Here is a 17,989-nt window from a genome sequence, read left to right on the forward strand (position 1 = left end):
AGTTTTAGAATTTAAAGCTGCTAAAAATCATTTTAATACACAGGCTCGCAAATGTGTTGGCAAATCTCAGCAGCAACAGGAGAGCAGCTTTACGTCCACAAAGTTTCAAAATGATGATTCGGCCTTATAAGACTCATATTTCAACATCTCACAACTTTTATTCAGATCAGCATTTACGAGGTGTCCTGGAAAACAAACTGATGCGCTGGGGGAACAGTGACACGTTGAAACATGGAGAAAAACTCTTAAAAGAGGTCTGTGGGTTTAAAGAAGAGAAGCTAAAGTGCAAAATAATGTTTGCAGATATTTTCATTTTTGTTTTCAGACCATTAAAACATTACGTGATGCTTAAAAACTTTAATCATGCAAAATGTTTTTTTTTTATTAGATTTAATGCTTTCAAACTGTTTCAAAACCTTTTTTCAGTTTCGAATATGTCACATTTCTGCTTTTAATAAAAGATTTGTCGCACATATACACAGAGCAAAGTAAAGAAGTAGATTAAATATGGTTGTGAGGTACCTCCATGTTCTTTAATGCTTCCTCTCCGGCTATTTCTTCCAGTTATTTTGCAGATTAACTTGAGCTCATAAAATGAAACTACCCCACACGATGTATAATTAGCTTCACCTTGAACCTATAAGAACTAAATGGTAAATGGTCTGTATTTAAATATTCACTTTTCTAGTCTTGATGATTCACATGCTGCTCACATTTTAATGCTTCACACTAATGCTCACTGCACTAATCACTTTTTAACTAACACATGGATCAAATGTGTGGGTGGAGTTTCTTCACAGTGAAGAATCCAGAGAGAGAATTCTCACCTGACTCTGCAGATCCTCTCAGCTCTGCAGCGACCGAGCATCTATCAGATGTTTTACTGTAACTTTACCGTCCTTCACTTTTGTTCACTTGCATCGACAGCCACAGAAAACGTGAAGGAGTTAGAACGAATCCACTGTGTGACACCGACACCAGCACCAAAGAGAAGACGGTTAGCATCTCGCTAACATGCAGGTAGGAGTGTTCAGGAGATGATGGAGAGAAAAAATAACACGACTCCAAACAAAGATTGATGTTTCTCTGCATCTCTTAATGTAAGCAACAGGAAACTGTTTCTGCAAGTCACATATTAAACATTCTTACCACGTTTATTTTGCAATAAAGTACAAACAGTGAACCTGAAAACTCTTTGGATTCAAGTGAAACATAGGACATTAGGGTTACAGGTCAAACCAGGATGTTTTACCACTGCATAGTATATTATATTCCTAGCTATATTCTTATTATTTAGATTCTGTTTCTATTCATATTTGATTTCCTTTTAGACTACTGCTTTTTTTTGCTGATCAGTAAATCTTATCTTATCTTATGTTATCTTATTAGGCGACTGTGTCATATGAGGATATATTAATGTTTCAGGTTTTGTTCCAGCAAATAGATAAAACCCTTGCAGAGCTTCAAATATAATGTTCCAATGTATGTACATCAGACTGTAACTCTAGTTAAAGGTGCAGTAGTGTGAAAGTAGTTGCAGTAACTATATACATTTTAATGCAGAGACAGGGATCAATTATAAAACTGTGTATGAATGTATGAGCACCTCCTCCCTTTCAGAATTTATAGAAAAACTCACGAGTCTTGCTGACATATCTTCTATACATATTTCATTGTTGCACAAGGCTGTTTTATCTATTTTTCATATCCCCTGAAATGTGGGCTGTCTCGATACACATGATGTTATTCTATATAAAATATGCACATGTGGAGTTGTGAACCATGTTTGTGAACGTGATCCTGTTTCTGTTGTTATATTTTTATTTAACAGACACACATTGACACGAGTGTAATTAAACCACATTATCTACATGCAGTGTCAATCACTTCAAGTAGAATGGTTGTTGTTTAGCTGTTTATGTCTCTCTGGGTATTTCCCTGTGACCTTAGGTTCTCAGTTTACATTGAGTGCACAGTTGTGCTTCATTATTAATACATTTGAAAGTAACAGACAATCTGTCATCATATTATACATTATAGATGTGTAATGACTGTGTTACCCACACAGTTCGTTCAGAAGGTACTCGCTGCCTCGAGGTTTCAGACAGTGTCCAAATTACACAGAAGATTATTATATTGTGATCATTATGGCTGTAATGAACTCATTAGGTTTAATGTCTAATGACCAGTGATTAGAAGAGAAGGCTTTTACCACAATACACATGAAGTATCAAGCTCTTTTTTTTAAAGCAGATGTGACAGGATCAAACTTTACTTCTTGCTGTTAGAATATTTTTAAAGTTAGAAGTTGTTTTGAGTACTGGTATGTCAGCGTTTTAGTTCTGGACTGTCCCTGTTTTCAAAGTTTCCTCTCTGAATACTGGAGATTAACGCTGGGTTTGAATGTTTTATACGTTTCCCTCAACTGATTCAGCTTCACTCTCAAACTTTGCTGCGCCTGATTCAGTTTAAGCCTCTGATTATGACTCAAACACCCATTTCTCACAGGAGATGATATCCGCTCACTAAAGTTACAATATTGCTACAACAGGTTTTCTCGGTGCAGTGTGGGAATAAAATAAGCACCATTCTCCAAGTCAGTGTACCAGCATTAAAGCGTCATTATGCAACTTCTTCACCTATACGATAATAGCGTCAAACTTATTTTGTATAGGGAGAATGTTTCCTCTTTCATTCCCCCTCCTCACCCTGGATGTCTGCTCTTGCTCTGTGTAACTCCGGTGACGATCTCCTGTGAGAAATGTGTAAATGTGTAAAGCTGCCTTCAGACGGAAATTTCGGATAATCTCCTGAATATTTCTGGAGGGACTGAAAGTGAGAACGCAAATGTCCGAGTCAGATGATGCAAACATTCTCCGGAGCTTTGATCAGTCGTTGTTCTGTCGGTCATGTTGAACATTTAAACCATGTTTTTCTTGATCTTGACCTTGGAACTTGAATCGTCTGTAGATTTCCTTCCAAATACCATTTCAACCGAGTTTAAAGAAAATCAGTCAGTTTATTAATTTCTTTATTGATTAAATTGTTATTCTATCCACATACACACAAGAGTGACAACTATTTCCTGCTGGTGCACGAGAGTGAAAATCTCATTTACAGCAGTAATGTGTAACTGAGTCTGAAATGCATTTGTAGTAGAATACAGCGAGAACACAAAGCTCATACTGCGTTTGTTGTCTACCTCCATTCCATTTTTGCAGACTGAGGAAAAACAAATGTACGATAATATAAAACTGATCTAAGACAAACTGAATTCACAGGCTTTTCCCCTTTGACAGTTTTAAGATCATACCTGAGTGTTGTTTCAAAAGTAAACAACATAAACCAGAAGGACTCTTGAAAGTCAGACAAGACTCAGCTCAGTTGTTTGTGTTTCACTGTGAACAGGAACACAGAGTTTCATTCATGCCCTCAGCCGACAAACAGTAAGACCTGCAGTGGAGTTGACATTGAACATATGATGTATTTGGGCCATATTGAAGAAAAACAACGCCAGAGATATCGAGAATGATGTCGTAATGTTACGAGAATAAAGTTATAATTGAAAATAAAGTTGTAATGCTACAAGGACAAGGTCGTTTGCAATCAAGGATTGATTCTTTCTTTGGAACAAATGTAGTTTCCTGCACAATTTCAGTTTCAGTTCGGATTCTTGTAATATTAGGACTTTATTTAATTTAAATGCCCCTCATACTCCGTCCACACAAATGTGGAGTAAATTTACGAGAGTAACCGTGATTCTTTTTCTGCCTCTAACCCGTCTGATTTATCTCGTCTGTGGATCCCACTGTGCCTGCTGCTCTTCTCCTCTGTCCCCGAAGCTGGAAGCTAATGAATTAACATCTACCCACACTCGGATGTCTGAGGAGTTCTTAAGCACTCCATCACTGTGGTTTCTTATTCACTTCTACTAAAGAGCTTTATCAGGCCTCGGGGTAAACGTGAGGAACTTGTATCGATAATCGAGCCCTTACCTCCATGAGTCATCCCACTTTTCAGTGTTGATGCTGGAAGATAGTTGGACCAACTTAGTTTTATCTGTCACTGTCACTCTGCCGGATTCAGCCTGACAGCACACAGCTCCTGCCACCTGCTGTCAGCACTGTTTCAAGTCTCGCTCTTCGTAGTCCCGGCTCTTTCATCCTGGAGGTCAAACTGTAAGTTTGCATGTATGTGTGGTTAATTAAAAACCAGAGACATCATGCGTCCATAGTGTTTTACAGAGGTAACAAATGAAACCCAGGAAAAATGAGTGGAGAAAAAACCCCTTCCATCCCGTCTTTGTCTGTGACATTGATGAAAATGCTGATGAGGCCCAGTCGACCTTGATTTTGGCTCAGGATGGTATGAGGACAGTTTTTTAAGTACTTTTAGAATATAAAAAGGTTTTTTATTGGTCTGTTCCAACAAAGTCAGGGTAGATGTCATCCAGTTGTTTGAGGAACATGACAATGATTCAGTCTAAATCATAATTTTTAACTTTCTGAAATCTCTGCAGATTTTGAACCAGTGTTCTTCACCACTATCTCAACCCACTAGTTCTTGGAAGCTGTGGTGGTTCAATACCTTTTTTCCATTAATAATCAGAGTATCGACAATTCTCTGGCTCCAAATGCCCAAAATTGCAGCGTTCGTACCCAGGATGTTTTGGCTTCTTTTCTGGATAGTGGCAGGAGGTTCTGTCCATCTTCTTCCATCTTCATAAACTGTCTGTGGTAACTAGCTCATCTGAAACTATCCAGTAGTTACTCCGACCTTATTGGGAGGATTTTCCTTAAAACTTGAATGTTCATACATGCCTGCTGCAGCCCAGTTGTTTTCTAATCTTTTATTTCACAGATTGAACGACAGGCCTCTGACACTGTTTGTCTCAATCGAGTCTCTTCTGTTTTTCCACTTCTCTGTGCGGAATAGTTTTGATGACAGGCACCACAAGAAAGAACCATCTGTTTGGGCACTTTCCAGCTGTGGGTTGCCATAAACTTGAAATTTTAAGGACACGTGGGACTTTGAATCTGTTAGACGTGGAAATCTTCTTTTTTTATTTATTTTAAACTTCACAAATACCTGCAATAAAAAAATGAGACACAGCCGGAGCAGTAACTTACAGGCCATCAGCTGGACTGTAAAAGTTAGTGTAGGAGGTGTTTCAGACATGTCCGGTTATTCGACTGCGACCGAATGAAAATCCTGCTGCTCTCTGTGATAGACAAATCACTGTAATGTTCCAGTGGAAACTAATATCTTCCCTGGGGTGGTCAACAACATCCTTGAAATGAGCGTGTTGTATTTTGAGATATTTTTATCTCCTGCGGTGTCACTATAACATTCATGCAATATTCCTTCAGGGAATTATGCGCCTCTGGCAATCAATAGTGAGTTTACTATGACCTGATTGTACTGACAGCATGCAGCAGTGGTCTCTCTCTCTGTCTCTTTCTCTTTCCACGCCTGATTCTCTGGGGGAGTCCCCTGCTACAGTGAGCGAGAGGAAGGGGGGCGGAAACAAAAATAGCAATATCCTCCAACAAGAATCATATCTGACACTGGATGTCATTTTCTAGAGTTTCTCCTCTTTCCCCACTGCAGCAAAACTGCTTGTAAAACACACGTAAAGTCATCCACTCATTCACTCACACAGAAAACACACGTTACACACTGACACACACACTTTAAGACTCTTCTTCTGTCTCACACACACACACACACACACACACACACACAAATGAGGGAGACGCATCATGGGGATGTTAATTGAGCCAGAGACATAGACAGAGTCAATTGAGCTTTTAATAGAGCATCTCCTCTTCCTCTGTGTGGATAAATAATACAGCAGTCAGCAAATCTAGATCTAATAGATGATACTGACCTTTGGGGGAGAGAGAGAGTGAGATGGAGAGGGATACACACTCACTCACACACTCGAGTGTCAATAGAGGCGAAGCGCTCAGACAAAGCATCTTAATCAGAATGCGACGAGGTGGTGATCAATCACGAGGATGACGATGTAGCAGAGGCGTAGAGGCCCTGACCTCGGCTGCACTGCAGATAGAGCAGAGCGGCTCTATCGGGCCCCTCAGAGACGCTCTTTTCTTTGCTTTCATCCTCCCTCTTTGTCTTTTCTCTCCCTCTCTGTGTCGTCCCTTCCTCTTCTATCTCTCTCCATCTTCCTCTTTCCATTTTGATTACTCTCTGCTGCCTCGTCTCTCTCCCCTCCCTACCTCCCTATATTTCTGTCTGGTAACCACCATCTGTCATCCCCTGTCTTCCTCTGTCACCCCCCGTCCCCCCTCTCACACTCATTTTCACTCCCTCAATCCAATTCAAGGAGCTTTATTGGCATCATAAGATGAATTTTACTGTCTTTCTGGAACATTTGTCTTCCTCTTACTAACTCTACACTTTTTAATGCTGCTCCACAAAACTCTGCGGAGGCTGCACCAGTCACGGTCGGTCAGCAGTGAGTCAGTCCCTCACGTCAACGTCGGAGTCAAGGCCGTGAATCGTTTATTTCCTTGCTGCTGTACGAGCAGGGTTAAACTAAGTGCTACTCATCCCACAATGTTTTACAAGCACAAGTGTTGTAAAGGAACAAGCAGCCAAATAAAATGTCTGCACATTCTGAGGCGGCCTTGGAAGTCACTTGTATGTGTACAGTGACACCAGGTGGAAAAACTCTGTAATACATCATTGTGATATAATGTGCTGCAGGAACCATGGCTGATTTTTAAAAATCTCGACCAGGGGGTTGTTTATTTGTTTGTTTGTTTGTTTGTTTGTTTGTCTGCAGGATGATGTAAAAAAGTGAATTTAGAAAATAAATATTTATTTATTTTGTACTTTTCAAAAACAACTTAACAAAGTTCTTCACAAACATAGAAACAGAACAAACACAAAGACATAAACAATCTATTGTTTTATAAAAATGAGTCTTTAAACGAGATTTAAAAGAGGCGAACACTTGATTCCCAGTGGAAGGTTATTCCATAGTCATAGAGCCCTCACAGAAAAAAGCTCTGCTGCCCTCAGTTTCAAGCCTTGCACTGGGAACCAAGAGCAAAATATGTAAGTATGCAGAATATTAAATACTTAAGTGACATAACAGCATAGCATCGCATTCAGTCAAATGGCACAGGGTCAATAGGATGTGAGTGGTGCAAAGTAGAATAGTAGTAAAATGGATTTAGAAGTGCAAAATACTTTTTCAGGAAAGTAATGCATATACAGATATGGTTGAATCCTACATAAATATACATGTGTGTGTGTGTATATATATATATTAATGTATATGTATGATGTTTTTATACCAGAGGCATAGTGAGGTGACTGGGTGGTGTGTTTTACAGTATTGGATATGATAGAAAGTGATCAATCTGCATGTATGCAGTGAATTAAATAACTTATTTGATCCCTAACTACTCCAAAGAGCAGAGTGAAATATCAACAGAATAGTTTTCATGTTATTTCCATGTTAATTATATTCAGATGAATTATATTATACTCAGATGTCAGTAGAACAAAGCTGTGGCATCACAGGTTGGTGTGTGAGAATAAGAGGTGACGGCTCAGAGTCATCCTGTGTGTGACTCCTCTGACCTGAACTTGTGAGGCTGAGGTTCGATTCTCTCAGACTCTCTAGTACTTTTCCAAGAGGAGATGTCAGCACTTTGTGTGAGGGACTTCTCTCAGTATCCAGGAAGTGACGGTGAGGACTGAACGGGGTCGAAACAAGCTGAGGGAGGTCGTCCTGTCTCTACAAAAGAAGTTGGGTGGAAGAGGAGCTCCATCAAGCTGGCCAGACACAGACCTGTACAGGAAGTTGTAAATGTGGGCCTTCAATATAAAAATGCACAGACCTGGGTTGTTGAAATATAAAAACATTCATATTCGTCTTCATAATCTGTGGTGTGTGGCATCTAGAAAATGAATATGCATTTCTGTTGATCACCAAAGTGGGGGCCCACGAGCCAAAAAGGAGCCACTCAACTCAACTACATCTCCTCTCGGCTAGAACATTATGTGCCCCATAGATTATCTGTACGATACCTCTCACTCATTCCTTTAGAAACATGCAACATACAAGCATTACACAATAAACTGTGTGTATAGATGGATAACCACTCTGCACTTCCCCCCACTATCCAGAAATTCTATAAAAATATCCTCGATCAGAAAAGTTGCAGCTAATTCAAAATGCTTCTGCTCGAGTGACCCGCTAACACCGAGAGGATGGATCATATCCCTAAATACACAAAACACATTCTCTGGCATACAAGCAACAGAGAGAACCAGTCCTTCGAGATCCAAATCTTAAATCGTATCGTTTCTCGATAAACTAGTAAAACCCCTTGAGATAATCAGAATCAGCTTTATTGGCCATGTATGAGCACAAATACTCGGAGTTTGACTCTAGTGGAGTTGCGCTCAGTGTACTTACACAAATAAACACATGATTAACAACAGACCACCAGAAACAAACGGATGGTATAGATAGATAGATAGATAGATATATAGATAGATAGATATATAGGTAGATAGATATATAGATAGATATATAGGTATATATATAGATAGATAGATAGATAGATAGATAGATAGATAGATAGATAGATAGATAGATAGATAGATAGATAGATAGATTTTCAAGCATGTGTCTTGAAGGAATTGACATTTTCCCCCAAGTTTTATTTTGAAAACATAAAGCGGAAGCCCCGTGTTGCGTTCACGGACTTCACGTTCCTCTGCCTGTGGGAATCTGGGTCCTGAGCGAAAAACACCGTCCGGAGGAGCGACCGACTTCAGCGAGTGTCTCTGATTCGCTTTAATTTTACGATTTCTCCAACAGCCCCGTTCTCTCTTCGAGACGTCCCCGGAAAAGGGAGGCAGCCCAGTGCGGAGCCGACGCCGCAGGTTTTTGTTACCGACGGAGACGCGGCGGAGTTGTTTGTGAAGTCGGGGTGAAAATGGAGAGCTCAGCTGAGAGTGGGGTGAGGAGGCTGGGTTTGGCAGAGCTGCGGGTCCTGCCCTTCTGCTAGCTGCTAGTTAGCATGCTAACACACACACACACACACACACTCACTCACACACTCTCACACACTCCGAAGTTACGAGGTGAGCCTCAAAGTCACTTCTAGTCGCTTGTTTCGTTAAAAAACGATTGTGGATGTTTTTACCGACAGCTGCAGGGTTTCTGTATGTTGCTGAAAAAGAAAAAAAGTCCCATGATGTTTTGGGTGCAGGAGGAGAAAAGTCCCACACTGACCTGGCTCAGGCCTGGACATTCTGATCTGAACTGAACTTAAACACACTGTAAAGTTTGTTGTGGACATTCACAGTGTCATGGTTTCTTATGTTTTCACTTGATTCTGAAGGAGCTCTCGTCTTAATCAGCTGTTTTCATGTCTTGACAAAGTAAAGTTAGTTTGTCAAACAATATTTCTAATAATAACGTAACAAACTTTCTGATAATTGCGGTTTTCTTTTTTTTTTTACAATGAAAGATTGAAACATGTCTGTGATCAAGCCCAGTTTGAGTTTTACAATATGGCCTCGTGACTCTGGTGTGTAACTTTTTTTGTCAAAATGACAAATCACTGCACATAATGTTCACAGGAAGCAGTTAACATGTCAGTATTCAGCATTTACACGGACACGGTGCATGTCCGTGCATCTGTTGAGCCCAAACCGTGAACTCTCCAGTTTCATATTGCATTTTCACGTTCTTCATTTCAGAGCCTCCCTCCGCTGTGATCCAGAGCCGTGATTCTCCAGGGGAGCTGCTTTCTCTGCAGTTGGACCGCTGCTGACGCTGCAGCTTCTCCCAATGGATCTGAGCATGTAGTTGAAGTTCTGATTGTCTGTGGAAGTTCTGCGTGAATCCTGAGGACGATGATGCATTTCTCCTGAAGGCGGCCATACTTAAAAACTTGGTTCAAAGCTTTTCTTGCCCTTCTCCTGATCAGTCTTTCTTTGTGCAGTGAGGATCCGTACTCATGCTCGTTCCATTTTGTCCATAACATTTAAGGTCATCTGAAATGGGGCCCTGGTAGCTGTTTCAAGGGGTTTGAGGTCCCCCCTGGCTGGATACAGTGCTCCCCCGGGTGTGCGTGTGACCCATCGACACAGGTCTATAACAAGAAAATTGTGACCCAATGACAAAGCACTTGCTGTGGGAGTGGAGACAGCCGACGTGATTACCCGAATGCATTCATGAGCTCCTCGACTGTTAAACTGGACCGAAGTGGATGTATTGCTTGTGTCCATGAACTGTGACTGCTGATGCCAGCTCATTGGGACTTGAGTGGGTGTAATCAGCTTTATTCATGAACCCTCTGTCTCCGCATGGGTACGGCCTGGATGTTGGATGCCCTGAGTCTGTTGAATCGGCTGTTGCGGTGATGAGGCAGGGCTCCTGGTGGCCTGCGTGGCTGAATGGGCAGCGGCCCAAGGTGATGTGATGGGTTGCAGGAACAGTAAGGTCCTCCCTGAGCCTCCAGGGGATGTTCAGTTGGACCTGGTCAAAAAGGTCAGTGAAATAACATAGTACTGTAACTTATAATTACAGTAATCTGATAATACTGTTCATACAGTATCAGTTAAACGTGTCCTCTATGAAATGTCACGTAACTATTAAAAACTTTTCTAAGCACCCGACATGAATCTGTGATAGAAACGTGTAGTATTCTCAAGCTGGTGCAAGAAAATACTGTGTTTTATCTTAACAAGGACAACTTTACTGTAGATCAGCTAATCAGTGAACCAGCTAACTATTTATTAAAGCTTTGTGTGTAGAATTTCATCTGTCTATAACATCTAAGTATTCTGACAGCATGAAGATATTTTTACAGAATTACCAGTAATCTAGCGTTACCAGCAATCTAGTTTGTCGACTTTGTACAAAGCAGCCCTCATACTTCAATGAAAACAAATCTGCAGGCTCACTTGTTAACGTCAGTGTTAAACCTCGCCAACCTGTCAACGTGTTTTCGTGCTAGCATGTATACATCACTATGTTTGCGTATGTCAATTCATTTAGTCTTTGCGTCATTTCTCCACAAATCAGCTTTTATTCTTTGTAATTTCCTTCTGTGATGAACTGTGTTGATTTTTCAGGTCGATCCTCCGCAGCCCCCTCAGACAGATATCTTTAAGCACTTCATACGAGGGGATGGCACTGGAAGCAAGATGGGCGGGGTCGGTGGTGGGGGCGGTGATAAGGCCGACTCCACCTCCCCATATCAGGCCCAGGCACAAGCTGCCACTCCTACCGCTTCCGCCCAGCCACCCAAGGACCCATCCGAACTGTCGGATCCTCAGCGGAAGAAGGTGGCGAAATATCGAGCCAAGTTTGATCCACGGGTCACAGCCAAGTATGACATCAAAGCTCTGATAGGACGAGGAAGTTTTAGCCGCGTTGTTCGCGTGGAACACAAGAGCACGCGGCAGCCGTACGCCATCAAGATGATCGAGACTCGTTATCGGGAGGGGAGGGAGGTGTGCGAGTCAGAGTTGTGTGTTCTCAGGCGCGTTCGTCATACCAATATAATCCAGCTGATGGAGGTGTTTGAGACGGCGGAGCGTGTCTACATGGTGATGGAGCTCGCCACTGGAGGTGAACTCTTCGATCGGATCATTGCTCGTGGCTCCTTCACAGAGCGGGACGCCACCCGGGTGCTGCAGATGGTGCTGGACGGTGTCAAGTATCTCCACACATTGGGGATCACTCACCGAGATCTGAAGCCGGAGAACCTGCTCTACTACCACCCTGGGGCTGATTCCAAGATCATCATCACCGACTTCGGTTTGGCCAGCAGCAGGAAGAAGGGGGACGAGTGTCTGATGAAGACCACCTGCGGCACGCCAGAGTACATCGCGCCTGAGATCCTGGTGAGGAAGCCCTATACGAACGCAGTGGACATGTGGGCGCTGGGGGTGATATCGTACATCCTGCTGAGTGGAACCATGCCGTTTGAGGACGACAACCGCATGCGGCTGTACCGACAAATCCTCAAGGGGAAGTACAGCTTCTCTGGAGAGGTGAGGAGTTACAGTAGATGCAAGTCACACTCTCACTCACTCACTCTCTCTCTCTCTCACACACACACACACGGTCTCCAGCAGACTTCACCCATATTTGGACAACATTCCTCACACCGCATGAGGCTTTGTCAACAAATTTCCAAGAAGTTCAGCTTTTCCTGTGAAGTGGCACGATTTTAACACTGATACACACATTTTTGCACTTAACTCCTCCATTCTCATTTTATGTCCATTCCAACCTCAGTCTCATTTATTTGTCCTGTCTAAGTCAATATGCCCCCTCTCTGTGTGTGCACAATAATTTATGCTCTATCTGTGTATCTAGTTGGAAGAATGCTGAGTAGACTGTTCCTTTGTTTCATAGTGTGGGATGTTTATGTTGCAAGTGGGCTTTACAGAAGAGGCCCTCGGTTAATGTTTGCCCCACATACAGATACTCCAGCGCAAATAATAGCTGGTTGGTTTTGTCATATTTTACAGGGAGTACTCGGATCATCTCAGTTTTAATGCCCTTGTGTCTGAGACAGTGGCGGCTGGAGGCTTTATGTTTTCATGTTGTCCTTGCCTTTCTCGTTTCTTCAAATTTGTTGCAAAGATATTTTGGACTTATGGATGAACTGACTAGATTTTGGGGGGGGGTCAAAGGTCAAGGTTGGTGTAACCTGATGTTTGTCCTATTGCTGTGAATGTGATATGCTATAGGAACGCAGGTAGTTTCATTATTTCTGGCACAAAGGACTATTTGCACTCACAATGAACTGAGTAGATTTTGGTGTTAAAAGGTCACTGTGACCTCACAATACAGGTTTTTGGCCGGAACACAACGATTCATGTTAATCATGACAAAATACACGTTATAAGTTTTATAGAATTCCATCAAGGTCAGACGTGGATGTTACTTTCTTCATTCTGTCCATTGCTGCAGCTCCTCTTTTCAGCCTCTGTCTGAAACACTTTCTATAAGCTCCCGTCTCTTAAAGCCAGATAGTGCTTTGTCTCCTTGTTTACGGTCTGAATCTTTACGATTGTGAAATACAAAAATAATATTTTAGAAATGCTTGTGCTGCTGTAATGGTTCTGCATTGATGAGGTATTTTACAGATGCTTTCAACGTATTATACGGTCGTAACTGAGGATGAGAACTATTCATTTTATTAACAGGTCATTTTATCTCCCTGGGTCAGATGCTGTAGAAGAACAGATTGCTGTGATTATCTAGTTACATTAAAGAAACTTGTGTCCTGAGGGTAAATGGGAGTTGGGGCTGAGGCGGAGCAGACTCAAATGTATTTCCCTCAGGGATGAGTTCTTTTACAGCTGCAATAAATAAGGTTCACGTTTACAGCTGCACTCCGAGAATGAATCACAGCCGGGACAGACAAGAAATGTAGAGACGGGTCCTTAAGAATTTGCAGGAGGTTTTGACTCACCACTGGTCATTCGTACAAACACACTCAAGAGAAGTTTCCAATACAAGAAGACATTTTATTTTACATAAGATCTCATGGAAACATGACATTCAGAGACTTATTAAATTCAGTATCGAGTCTGACAATTTAAGACAATCTAAGAAGACACATTGTCTACAATAAACAGGACCCAACAAAAAAGTGTCTCTCGTGGAGTAGACATCATCTTTCTACTGCTCTGCTGCCCTCTTGTGTTTAGTGCAGGGAGCTTTTCTGATGACTATCTACATTATTCAAAGCCCCCTTCACTCATCGATGTTTTGATCCTTCATACGAGCAGATTTTTGTATAAAGCTTCTGCTGAAGTCTCAGTTTCACACGTGTATGTAGGAGCTGGATTTTGTGACATCGCAGCTGGAAGACTATCGAGGGTCACTATGTAACTTGTATGGTTTTGATGTTGAAACCTGAAACCTCCCGGTCACGTACTTTGAGAACGGATGAAGCGTGTGTCTAAATGTTAAATTAATATAGTTTACTTCAAGTCTTTTTTATCCGAATCATACACAGTTATATTTATGTGTCCAAAAATGTATTAGGTTCTTTTCTTTACTTTTTTACTTGGATTACGAAGGTGGTTACAAAAATATATTATGTAGTAAGTGAATAAAAGAAAAAAACAATTATCTGTACATAATTGGTATATGTCTACGCAGACATACACACATACGTTCAAATGTGCCTCATTTCAAGTTCACAAAAGAAACTAATCATAAAATATGTATGTACATGTACACTATTATTAATCAAAGCAGAGTATTTGTATATCTTGAGGGCATCCTTAGAAACTATTCAGGAGAAGCTCATTTGTCATATTCTCTTGTTTTTGATGTTTAATCAATTATGGTTTTGTCAGTTTAGACTTTTCGTAGCAGTAACAGCACAGACTGAACAAATAACATTAACAATTCATTTTTACATTATTCATTGCAACATGATGCAACTATGAGGCACAGGATTAGTTACTCCTGTGCACCATTTCTCTGCGCCCACACCTCAGTTAGGAAACCACTGGTTTAATCCTGCCACTGACTCAGCTTGTTGTTTACGTGTCTCACATCTGTCTCCCATCTCTAGCCGTGGCCCAGTGTGTCCAACCTGGCCAAAGACTTTGTGGAGCGAATTCTGACGGTGGACCCCAGCGAGCGGCTCACCGCTGGCCAGGCCCTCAAGCACCCCTGGGTCGTCAGCATGGCCGCATCCTCTTCCATGAAGAACCTACAGCGCTGTATATCTCAGAACCTGCTGAAGCGGGCGTCTTCGCGCTGCCACAGCACCAAGTCGGCTCAGTCCACGCGCTCCAGCCGCTCCACCAAATCCAACAAAGCCCGTCGGGTGCGAGAGAAGGAGCTGCGCGAGCTGAACCGTCGCTATCAGCAGCAGTACAATGGCTGACAGAGGGACCAGGGCAGCGGACCTTGTACTTAAAGGGAAACAGCACTACAAAGACAGCTTTCACGATGACTGCCACCATTCTATGACGCTTCCAGTGTTAAAGGCCAAAATGGCTTACAATCCAAAAATCATTGCCTTTTTTTAAAAAGAGGGCAATAATGTGACTGAATCAGTTTCTTTAAGCAATAAATCTAATTGAGGTTGAAAAGTAATTAATCGCCAATTGAGGCGATTAAGCAAATGAAAAGTGATTCCTGATCCATGAAGACAGTGAAATCTATGAATTCCTATGGTATTGTATCTCCTGATGAGAACACAGAAGGACACACCAGCAAAGTGTTTCATTACATCATCTCTCCATCCATTCCTTCACCTTCTCCTTGGCTGGATGGTGCCTTCCACTCCTTTTTAATTTTGTCTTTCAATTCCTGTGTCTCTACATATTTATTTATTATTGTTGACGTGATTATTAGTCTCCATTCAAATGGTCACTGGATAATGACCTTCTGCGAGGATCTGTTGAACAGAGTTCTGGGTACTGACGTTTCTAAGAAGGGGATAATTCTAGAAGTGGGGAACCCAAGTCCCCTCCTCACTCATTCCTGATTGAAAATTGCTGTGAATTTCTTATTTTACTTATTGTACGGACCTTGTCTTAAAGGGGCAATGTGTAGAATTTAGTGACATCTAGAGGTGAATTTGCATGTTGCAGCTGAACACCCCTCACCTCACCCTCCCCTTCCCGACATGAAAGTGAACCTGTGGTAGCCTTCAGTTGTCATAAATACTCAAAAGGTTTAGTTTGTCCAGTCTGGACTATTGAAGAAAAACATGGCGGCCTCCGTAGAGAGGACCCGCTCCCAATTTAAATATAAAGTATTTATATATAGAGTTCATTCTCTGGTAAAGAAAACAACAATTCATACAACTTAGACGAAACATCACAAGGATTATTTCATATTCAATTCCTGCCAATAGATCCCTTTCACCTGAATATTACACACTGAACCTTTAAGATATGGACGATGGAAACACACTGCAACATAACCACGCTATTGAAGGCAAAACTGAAGGCGTATTTTCTAGTGGTCAATTCAAAGCTTATCTAATCTTGCCATTGTTGATATCAGTGTTCAGATGCTGTTAAAAGATTGTGAAGCTGTTCTGTCAGTGTTTAATCCTAAGTGTATTGTATTATACACTCCTACTTCCTTTTATTTTACTTGACCCAAAACGTATTAGCCATTAGCCATTCAAATCATTCATTTGACTTCATAATGGTATGTGGCCATTTGGAGGGTTGATAACGAGGAGCACGTTGGCCATTAATGTGTATGTTTTTAAACGTGATTTACAAAACCTAGCATAAAGATTTTTAATTTTCTTCATGTGCACTTAATTAAGAATCGATTGAGGTTCAAGAGCAGAGCTGTAGCTGATCAAATCCCCAATATCCACAGTAAATATATTTGTTTATACTACAACACACTTTTCTGCGCTCGCTCTCTCTCGGTTCTCTTCTTTTTGAGTCTGAATCATCACCTGTACAATACCCATCGTGTGGATAATCAGCGTCCTCACATGATTAGGTATTGGGACCACTGCACTACTCAGAGCTGGAGGTATAATAACAGTAGAGTGAAAACGTTGGTTTATGTGATACTGTGGTGTAGTTCAAATGGTAAGGTGCTTCACTACAGTTCAGTCAGTGCTCTGGATTTATTACACTTGTTTCTTTTTGTTTGGGTTATGAAGTAATTTCTAATGATTCCCAGAAACGTCAGAAACTGTGATATTAGTAGTAACACAAAAATCGATGGGCCTCGTTTTCCTTTTTTTTTTTTTTTCCTTTAATCTGACAAAGCACTTCGTGTACAAAGATGAATTGAGTTTTGTTTGGTGTGTCTGTTGTTGTGTATGTGTCAGTAGACTCTCAGTGTAAATCAGATGGTACATTGTGGCCTTTTCTTCTTCATATGAGTGTTTTTGCTGTGATCTGCCCCCCCGACTCATAAAGTGTGCGGTCGTCGTGAACTTTTTAACACGTACTGGAAACCTAACCGAGCCATGTCAGCTGACCTCAGTCTTTCCTTGTGTTTTTGTCTTTTGGCCTTCGCTCGCTCCAGAATGCTCTGTCGTTTTTTCTGACGCTACTCTTTCCATTTTCCTTGATGTAAGGATTTTCTTTTTTTGATTTTCTTTGTCCCTCTGCTGTCATCTGATCTGATGTTAGTACGTTTGTTTTCTTAAGACTGTAAGTGAGGTTTGAACTATAACTGGTATCAGAGCACTCAAATCTTTACTCTGCCTGTGTTTGAGAGATACGTCAACCAAAATGTGTCTGTTTCCTTTTTCACAAATATCTGTGGTCGTATTTAAGTACACAATTTCAGTGAATTATCATTGTCATACTATCTACAACATAGAAGCCGCCTTAATTCTGGCTGCTGGTTCACAGATTTCTTACAGCGCAAAGCTTTGTGTGAAATAAAACATTTTCAACCCTTTTTAAAATGCCAGATACAAGAATCACAGTCACAATGATTTGAAATCATTTGGACTCAAAAGAATTTTCAAGTACTTATTGTATTTTCAATTATAACCAAAGTGAGATCATTAGCAGTTTTTGCAGAATGTCAGCAAGTTTTTGTTTCCTGTATTTTATATATATATATATATATATATGTGTGTGTGTTTTTGTATAAATGCTGTCCTAAATGAAGTAGCCAACTCAACACTGTTACCTGAAAACAGTTGTTCATCTTTTGTTACTGTGTCAGAATGAATAACACTTTGATTCCTCTACCATTAACTTTTTTATTTTTTTAATGGTAAGTTGTATGTGCCAATAAAACACCTGAACCAGACTTGTTATATTGCATTCGTGTCATCAGCAGGTTTGTCTCAGCGCTGATATCGGCCCTGATTCTGTCTCTGATCTATCTATAAATATATCTATCTATCTACACATCTATATATCTTCACATATCTATCTACCTATCTATACATCTCTACCTATCTATTTAAACATCTATCTATACATCTCACTTTATCTATAAATCTCT

At 41.0% G+C, this 17,989-nt stretch overlaps 1 protein-coding gene across 2 annotated transcripts; it reads left to right on the forward strand.

The window, feature by feature from the left end:
* The first annotated feature begins 8,750 nt into the window (after window positions 1–8,750).
* Window positions 8,751–17,791, forward strand: pskh1 (protein serine kinase H1). Of its 2 annotated transcripts, XM_069528586.1 has the most exons (5): window positions 8,753–9,008; window positions 9,754–9,950; window positions 10,046–10,546; window positions 11,134–12,057; window positions 14,607–17,791. In XM_069528586.1, the coding sequence occupies exons 3-5, from the start codon at window positions 10,478–10,480 to the stop codon at window positions 14,922–14,924; spliced, it is 1,311 nt and encodes a 436-aa protein (XP_069384687.1). In that variant the 5' UTR covers window positions 8,753–9,008; window positions 9,754–9,950; window positions 10,046–10,477; the 3' UTR covers window positions 14,925–17,791. The 2 variants fall into 2 exon arrangements, with proteins under 2 accessions (XP_019960444.1, XP_069384687.1); XM_020104885.2 differs by having other exon boundaries at window positions 8,751–9,008; window positions 9,754–10,546.
* The last annotated feature ends 198 nt before the right edge of the window (window positions 17,792–17,989 follow it).

Source organism: Paralichthys olivaceus, chromosome 7 (assembly GCF_024713975.1).
Source record: "Paralichthys olivaceus isolate ysfri-2021 chromosome 7, ASM2471397v2, whole genome shotgun sequence".
Lineage (NCBI taxonomy): Eukaryota > Metazoa > Chordata > Actinopteri > Pleuronectiformes > Paralichthyidae > Paralichthys > Paralichthys olivaceus.